Genomic DNA, 8,560 nt, shown 5'->3' with positions numbered 1-8,560 from the left:
CAACACTGAGGGTTGCGATCCGTTGCCGGACACGGAAAAAGACAAAAAGAAAAAAAAAAAGTTAAAGAAACATGAAACACAGGATTTTATGAGGAATGCCAGCAGCATGCAATCTGAAATTGAGTCGGCCTTCACATATAAAGCCAAGCAGCTGGCAAATGAAATGCTATGTGCCTCTTTTTATAGGAGAAATTGCATCTAGGTGTTCAATGTTAATTCCAAGCATTTTGGGAGCAAACAGTACATTTAATCATAAATTAGAATAAATAAATGACTTCCTCCGTAAGGGTGTCACAGTGGATCTCAGTGAGGTGTGGCGTGGCAGACTGCATCCCCCAAGGATGGAGGGTCCTGTGGCCCCCACCCCACATGCTCCTCCTGCCACTCCCAGCAACAGGAGGTGGATCTATGTCTCCACCCCTTGAATTGAAGTTGGCCTCAGTGACGTGCTGGACAGAACCTGGTGAAAGTGATGTGTTGTGATGTCCAAGACTATGTCCTAGTCCTGTGGCTTCCCCGTGGGCAATTAAGATGCTCCCTGCTGAGACCAGCTACGATGTTGTGAGAAGCACAAGCCACACGGAGGGTATGCGTCAGGAGCCCCAAGGACAGCCCAGCTCACAGGCAGCACCAACTGCCGATCATGAGAGTGAGCCATTGTGGATGTCCGACCGGGACAGGTTTCAAGTGACTCCAGCCCAAGATGCCACATGACCACAAATGCCTAAGACCTGATGTGAGAACTGCATAGCCAAGCCCAGTTGATCATGAGACTGAAGACAGCAATACATTTTTTTAAACCAGGGAGTCTTAGGTAAAGGATTAATCTCGCCCAAACAAGTTTGGCTCCTGGGAGGTCACCTGTAAGCTCTTGGCATATCTTCCCTCATAAGAGCGTCTTTGTTTATTTGGGACCTTGGGCCACATCACACAGTCTATGCCAATGATGTGACTTCTGGTGGGGGCCTTGGAGTCTCTCTGGAGACAACAGTCAGCCGTATGGGCTAGGAAGATGTGATAAAAACCCTGGATGCCAAGACTCGGGAGAGCTTCCCTACTGGGCAACACTCCAATCCGTGTTGTGCACATCACTGTTGGAAGAAATAAGTGCTGCCCACACCACAGCACTGGGAGAAGACGCTGAAAGATTGCACCTGTTCTCTCCTGGACTCCATCCTGTGCCTTCCCTTTTCTGATTTCAGTCTCCATCCTTTCACTGTAATAAACCCGAACCATGAGGATAAAGATCTTTCCAAGTTCTGTAAGTCCTTCCAGCACACTGAACGTAAGAGTGGTCTGGGGTACTTCCTGAACCGCAGTAGCGAAAGAGAACCACAATGCCTAGTCAGCCTGAGAATACTGCATCTTCTCATTGGGCTCAATTCCATCTGCGGCCTGATGCCCCCTGTAGGACCTCCATCAGTGCTCCTGTCTTTCTCACAGGAAATGAATGGCATCAGCAAACTGGGACTCCTGCCTGTTTTTCTCAAGACACTCTAAACCCCCGTGTGCACCCCCCAGGAAGTAGACCACTTACTGCCATGCTGCCTGGCCTTAGAGAAGAGCCTCCCAGATATCCCAACAGACCAGGACTGCAATAGCTCCCGGGAGGCCACCAACAGGGTCCAACTGCTCACTGGACTCCACCCTCCAAGTATCAATTGCCCACAGGCAATCCCCTAGCTCTAGGTCTACCTGGAAAAAGGCGGATCTAGAAGAACTCGGATTTGAAAAGAGAAATCTCTCCAAGGGACCAAGGTCAGGTGGTACGGCCTGAATGGGATTCAACATTACCTTTGATAGAGAATAAATGGGGGAGTAGTAGAAAATTTCTCTGGTTTCCCTTGGTGACTGGAAAGATCTACCTCATCGTGTGATGTCAGGAACCAATGTTGTGCCTACCCTAATGGGATTCAACATTACCTTTGATAGAGAATAAATGGGGGAGTAGTAGAAAATTTCTCTGGTCTCCCTTGGTGACTGGAAAGATCTACCTCATCGTGTGATGTCAGGAACCAATGTTGTGCCTACCCTAAAAGGAATCTGCCTGGTGGACCACAAGCCACAGAGGGTGAGGTGGGCACAGAGCAGCGCTGGCTGAATACATGCTTGAGGGTCGGGCAGAAGGAAGGATGAGGAGCTTCCTACAGCCTTTGCTCCAGCTGGCCTCACTGGCCCAATCTGGGCTTTGTCCCCCTGTGTGCGAGATGCACTGCTGACGGGACACTTTCCATCCCAGGCGGCAGGACTCTCCCTCAGGAGCCCACTATGTCAGGTACACACGGGGACAACTTGGGGGTCACCCTGAGTGTGGCCAGTCCAGCTCCAAGACATCCAATAAGACAAGGCAAGAGGGACTGAGTGGTTCCCCCATCCCTTACATCTCCTGAGATGGTCGCCCCAACCCTGGAAGCCACAGCAGCTCCACCGTCCAAGACAAGCTGACATACAATAATGACTTTATTTTAACATATTTAATTACAGACATAAAATAGCTGGGGAAGGGGGTGGGCCCCAGCCTAGCCCCACCCTGGGGCTACCAGGAGGGGGATGCAGGCGAGGCCTCCCTGATGACCCTCTCTCTGGGGGTCTTCCTATGGCAGGGCCCTATTGCTTTAGTGGGGGAGGAACCACACATCGAGGGGAGCAGGGTGCCGCTTGGCCCCATCCTGCCCCGAGGCTGGCCTCCCTCCAGAATGCCCGGGCTGTGCCCCCAACCCCAGCTTCGCCAGCTCCTTCCTCTTTATCCAGGAAGTGGACCCTCTGGCCGGCCCCTGACTCTGCCCCCACCCCCTCTGCGAACCTAAAGGGGAATAAATACAAACTTTACAAAGTAAAAGGGGGTCCAACGTTGCCCTGGGGCGGGGCCTGCTCTGCCCCCAGCCTGGGCCTGGGGTCGGGTGGGGGTGGAGGGGCCCCAAGACACAGGCCGCCGTTGCCTCACATCATTCCCAGCTGCAGCAGCGTGTTGGCATAGGCCATGGGCTTGACGTTGGGGTGAGGCTGCGGAGCCAGGGGCAGATAAGACGGACACAGAGTCAGACAAGAACTGGCTTCAGGCGGACCCTCTGAGCACCTGGATGTAGAATCCACCCCACCCCTTTGGCCAGGCCTCTCAGCCTCTCCCTCCCCAGGCCCAGCCAGGAAGGACGGGGGACTTGAGGGGGACTCACCACTGCTGTGAACTGGTGGAACTGGGGCCGCAGGTCGGAGCCCCGAAGGTGGATGTAGGCGGCTTTGTTCCCCATCTGATCGCTGCAGGGATAAGAGCAGAGTGGCTGTGTGATCAGGGGCTGCGTGGGGCTGGGGGTTAAGAGAACAAAGGGCCAGGCAGAAGGGAAAGAGAGACGGAGAGAGACAGAGAGAAGACACAGAGACAGAGCCGTGACAGACATGGACAGAGATATGGAGAGAGCCGAGGGACATGGAGAGAACCAAGGACACAGATGGACAGAGACAGGGATGGGAAAAAGAGAGGAATCCAGACCAAAGAGGGGCCCCGAGAACACAGGCAGGAGGAGGGGCGATGAGGGAAACAGAGGGTGGAGGTAAGGGAGTAGTGGGAGCAGGGAGGGACAGGCAGGCAAGCAGAGGCCACCATGCAAAAAGTGGTGGGGGGCGGGGGCACACAGCCATGTGCAGGGGAACCTTCACCAACACTAGACTCAAGACCTGATCACCTCACCAGGAGGTACAGGGGACCAAGGGGTCCATCAAATGGCACCACGGGGATACAGTTAGACTAGTCCAGGGTTCAGGCAACTTTACAGGCCATGTGGCCTGGTTTCTTCAACGAATAAATGGGGCAGGGGGTTGGGGAAGAAGTCAACTGAAAAAACACATTTAAGAGAGACAGGTGGGAGTGGAAATGGAACTCTGGCTGGATTTAGGTGATAGCAAGGAATTGCTACTCCTCTTTTAAAGGTGTGACAATAGTATTATGGTTATGTTAAGAAAAGGAAAAAAGTTCTTCGTTTTAGAAACATCCTGGGGTTTTGGTGGAAGAAGATTAATGCCTGGGGTTTGCTTTTAAATAGCCCACAGTGGGGCAAGCTGCTTAGCGCCTAGCTGATGAGAGAGCGACCTAGCTGGTGACTGTGGGAGCTGCATGATGGGTACATGGCGTTCATCACACTGTATTACTTACTCTTTCATATCTCTGAAACTTTCCACCACAGAAAGTTAAAAACAAAGACAGAACAAATCTTGTGGACTGGAGAGAGAAACCAGGGGTAGGGAAGGCAGGGACGCACCAGTAGTTGGGGGCGGAAAAGACGGTGACGCAGCGGCCACTGTGTGCCACCTCATAGCCCTCAGCCTTGACCTCGTGGCTACGGATGATGTAGTCCAGGTGGTTCTCCTCCAGGAAGGCCTTGGTGACATCGGGCCCAAACTGGCAGCTCACTCCCCGTTTGCTGACTGAGCGTCCGTTCTGGGGGTGGGCAGGTAGAGATGGGGGTTCAGGGTGACTGTCAGTCCTCCCAACCCATTCAGCACCAGCCCCTACCTGCTGGCATTGGACCCCCATCTCCACACCCTTTTCCCATAGACTCACCTGAGGCTGCGGATCTGACCAGAGGAGGTCACACATGGGACCTGGTAGGGAGTGGAGGGAATGTCAGGGACTGTCCACCTCCCTGGGGGCGGGCATTCACAGGCCACCACCTGGCTCCCACCACACATAACAACCTGAGTGGGGATCGGGCAGAGGACATCACTGTGGACAGGGCTGGGGACCTCAAGGCATGTGAGCCGTGATTCTGAGCCAGCCCATCTCCCCACTGATCTCCCCTCCAGACCCCACTTGATCCATTATGGCCCTGAAGCCAGATGGAGCTTTGAACACCCCACTTCAGATCAGGTCCTTCTCCTGCTCAAAGCCCTCTGTGGCTCCCCACTGCCCTAGGAACGAAGACCAGGTTCCTCACTGAGGCCTGCAGGGCTCTGCAGGATCTGGCCCCGGTTAACCTCTAGCCCAACATCAGCCCTTTTTTTTTTTTTTTGTCCTTTTTTGAGACCGGCCGCACCGCACTCAGCCAGTGAGCGCACCGGCCATCCCTATATAGGATCCGAACCCACGATGGATCTCCCGAGTGCTCCACGGGCTCAGCCCCAGACCATACTTTTTATAATCCATTCATTTGTTGATGATGGGCCCTCACAGGCCACCTCCTGGCCCAGCATAGCCCAGAAAGGTGCGTACCCTACAGCACATCCCGAGTGGGGATCAGGCAGGGGACATCACTGCGGACAGAGGTGAGGACATGTGAGCCGTGATTCTGACCTGGTCCACCTCCCCACTGATCTCCCCTCCAGACCCCACTTGATCCATTATGGCCCTGAAGCCAGATGGAGCTTTGAACACCCCACTTCAGATCAGGTCCTTCTCCTGCTCAAAGCCCTCTGTGGCTCCCCACTGCCCTAGGAACGAAGACCAGGTTCCTCACTGAGGCCTGCAGGGCTCTGCAGGATCTGGCCCCCGTTAACCTCCAGTCCAACATCAGCCCTCATAGCACAACTCTGCCCACCCACGATTGTCTGCTGTTCCTCCCACCCACCACGTTCTCCCTGTGCAAGCCTGGAATGTACTTCCCAGGTTGTGTGCCCAGAAGGCCCCTCTTTCTCCTGCAGTGTCAGCTCAAATGTCACCTCCCTAACCACCCATCACCACCCCACCCTATCCATGTCCTCCCCTAACACGTGCACTGTGTGTGTGTGCATGTGTGAACACGTCCCCATCACTAGAATGGTGTCGAACACCTCACTCACTGGGTCCAGCAGTTGAGCTTATGGGTAAATCTATGACGGGTGTGTGCTCAGTGCTCACCATGGCCCCAGCCCGTGCTGTGGACGCTAATGCTCTCCTGCCAGCAAGGCCTCACAAGGGAGTACACTGGCCAAAGTTACAGGTGGGGAAACTGAGGCTCAGACTGGCCACTCCTAGCCAAGGATGCAAAGCTCATCATGGCAGGATAGTAGTGGCAGTTCAAATCTGGCCCAGGTGATTCCTCTCTGCTGGAGACACTGAGGCCCCAGGAGGTAAGGAGCTGCCCACCTGGCCCTGCCCCACTCACCTGAATCAGCGGGTTGCCGGTTCCGTTCAATCTTCCGGATATCATCCAGGGTGACGCCGTCTTCACTAAACAGGCCCCCATGCATGATCTGGGGAGTTGGGGAGAGGATGGCCACCGTGAGGGTAGGAGCCAGCCATCCCCAGCCCCTGGCCCACTTCTGCAGCACGTCTGCCCACGTGTGGTGAGGTCCCTGCTCCGTCCTTACCAGCACTTTGCCATTGATGCACTGGGCCAACGGGAGCCACTCAAACACTTCGCTGAAGAGCTCGTACATCTGGGCTGTGTACTTGGCCTTCACCTCGCCCTCAAATCCATAGATCTGGTTCATGTTGTCTGTCTCGTGGTTGCCTGGCCAACAATGGGACAGAAGAGAATCCTCAGCATCCATGTCTACCAGCATTCCCCTGCCTGGATGCCCGCAGGTACAGGCCCAGGGACGCAGGGAGGATTGTCTACTGGTGGCTGGCAGTACCCAAGCCCACAATGTTCATGCATCAACTCACTGGCCCTTCACAGAAACCCAATGAGGTGTAGACAGTTTTCAGCCCATTTTCTGGAGGAGCAAACTGAGGCTGAGAAGCATCCGCAGGCTCATAGCCACAAGGGCTTCAAGGTCCAGACCTGTACTAACAGCTCCATTGCCAAGGAAGTGGCCAAGGCCTGGGCTCTGTCCTGACCCTGAGCCATCTGTGTGTCCCTTGCCTCTCTGGGCCCTGGGCTTCCCACATGGTGCCTTCCAGGCTGGAGGTACCTGTGGAGGATCTCAACAAAACATGAGCTCATTTGCAGAGCATCTGCTGTGGCCAGGCCCCACACTGTGCCCCCCCTTAGCTGGCACCACCTCACTCTTCCCTCCCTGGGCCTGGGGTGGTGGGACAAGTAAGCAGCCTCCCACCTCGTTCCCAGTTCTCCCTCCCTGCTTCCTCCCATGCTAGAGCACCTCCCACCTTCTAACACAAAATTCACCTGTAGCACTTGCAAAATGCCTGCCCCTGTACTACTCCGGGGACCCCGTGGGGAGCAAGCACCCAGTGGTGCTCAGGAGACTTCAGTTGAACTGATGGATAGAAGGAATCCGTACAACAGCCCCGGAAGGCTAATACTACCACAACTCCCACTGTACAGACAAGACCGAGGTACACAGAGGTGGAGCCTGCAGCCTTCCAGTGACCCCACTACCTCCTCTCCTCTCAAAGATGACCCAACCCTGTCTCATCATTTTTGGAGTTTTCATTAAAAAAAAAATTTTTTTTTACATTTCTCTTGGTGGGAAATAAGTAATATAATTCTCCTGCCCTCCCACCCCACACCTCAGGCCCCTTTCCTTTCCATGGAGGCGCCTCTGCCTCTTCTAGGGGGAGTGTGCATAGAGAAGCAAGTGTCAGGGCAGGGCCACTTTCTTTTTCTGGTTTGTAGGAATCTTCCCTTTCTCCTCTGGGAAGAAGCTTAAAGCCCTAGAGTCTTTAGGCTGAGGTGAGGGTATAAAGGAAGGAAACTCCCTTCCTAAGAATGATCACATTTCATGTTAACAAAACCCTCATTCAGTTATTCGGCTTGACATTATTGCCTGATTAGGACCACCCAAGAGCTTGTTTCATGCCCTTGTGCAAATTTTAAAAAAGGTCCCCCTTCCTCAAGACCCTTGACTGCCATCTGCTGGAAAATGGTCATGATAACATACACACCTACACTGTGATGTGAATGCTGCCCCTAGTGTGATGCTACTGTGCAGTGCACAGCCTGCTCAATCTTATAAGGCAGCCCTGTGTGTGATCTTGGTGAATCCACAAAATAAGCATGGCTGCAACTATTATCCTCGCTTTATAAAGAAGGAAATAGAGGCTCATAGCAGGGAAAGTAAGTGCCCCACCAAGGGCCCCGCAATCACCCCAGACCCTGCAGCCTCCTGACTCACCTCGAAGTAGGTGAAAGTGATCCGGGTACAGGAGCTTAAAGCCGAAAAGGGTGAGGATCACTTCTACAGAGAAGGAGCCACGGTCCACAAAGTCACCATTAAATATCTGCCCTGCTAAGGAAAACGCAGCAGGGGTGGGGGATGGGGGATGGACTGTTCCCTCCCCATTTCTCCACACGCCTGAGGTGCCTGCTGGCACTTCCCAAGGAGTGAGGACTCAGAGGGGCTCGGAGGGTCTGGGCATCTGTCCCTTTCCTCTCTGTGTGGCTCTGGCCAGCTGCGTGGCTTCTGAACCTCAGTAGGATGGTACCGAGGACCCAACCTCACCTGTTCCTCAGGGAAGCCAATGGTGGTAGGGGAGGGGTGGGCAGTCAGCCTGCTTCAGCTTTGCACCCCAAACAGGCCCAAGCCACAGCGGAAGTGAGACTCAGGCCCTCCTACCCAGCAATACATGGGCCTAGTGACCGTTTATCAAGCAGATGTCACAATAACAGCGACAAATACTCACATAGCATCGAGTGCCAGCGAAGCCCTGTTCTTAGCCTATCACATGCATTAACTCACCTACTCC

At 54.1% G+C, this 8,560-nt stretch overlaps 1 protein-coding gene across 1 annotated transcript in view; it reads right to left on the bottom strand.

Annotated features, from left to right (window-relative positions):
• Nucleotides 1–2,442: 2,442 nt before the first annotated feature.
• Nucleotides 2,443–8,560, bottom strand: part of PPP5C (protein phosphatase 5, catalytic subunit) — a 33,023-nt gene continuing 26,905 nt past the window's right edge. Inside the window, exons 6-12 of the mRNA XM_008591781.1 lie at nucleotides 7,990–8,149; nucleotides 6,280–6,422; nucleotides 6,075–6,162; nucleotides 4,556–4,596; nucleotides 4,254–4,432; nucleotides 3,174–3,255; nucleotides 2,443–3,003 (exon numbers count right to left, since the gene is read on the bottom strand). Coding sequence (XP_008590003.1) covers nucleotides 2,941–3,003; nucleotides 3,174–3,255; nucleotides 4,254–4,432; nucleotides 4,556–4,596; nucleotides 6,075–6,162; nucleotides 6,280–6,422; nucleotides 7,990–8,149 — 756 coding nt within the window. The 3' untranslated portion in view covers nucleotides 2,443–2,940. The remainder of the gene's footprint in view (nucleotides 3,004–3,173; nucleotides 3,256–4,253; nucleotides 4,433–4,555; nucleotides 4,597–6,074; nucleotides 6,163–6,279; nucleotides 6,423–7,989; nucleotides 8,150–8,560) is intronic.

The sequence above is a fragment of the Galeopterus variegatus genome, unplaced genomic scaffold (assembly GCF_000696425.1).
Source record: "Galeopterus variegatus unplaced genomic scaffold, G_variegatus-3.0.2 Scaffold7280, whole genome shotgun sequence".
In the NCBI taxonomy this organism is placed as follows: domain Eukaryota; kingdom Metazoa; phylum Chordata; class Mammalia; order Dermoptera; family Cynocephalidae; genus Galeopterus; species Galeopterus variegatus.
This window is presented reverse-complemented; position numbering and strand designations above follow the sequence as displayed.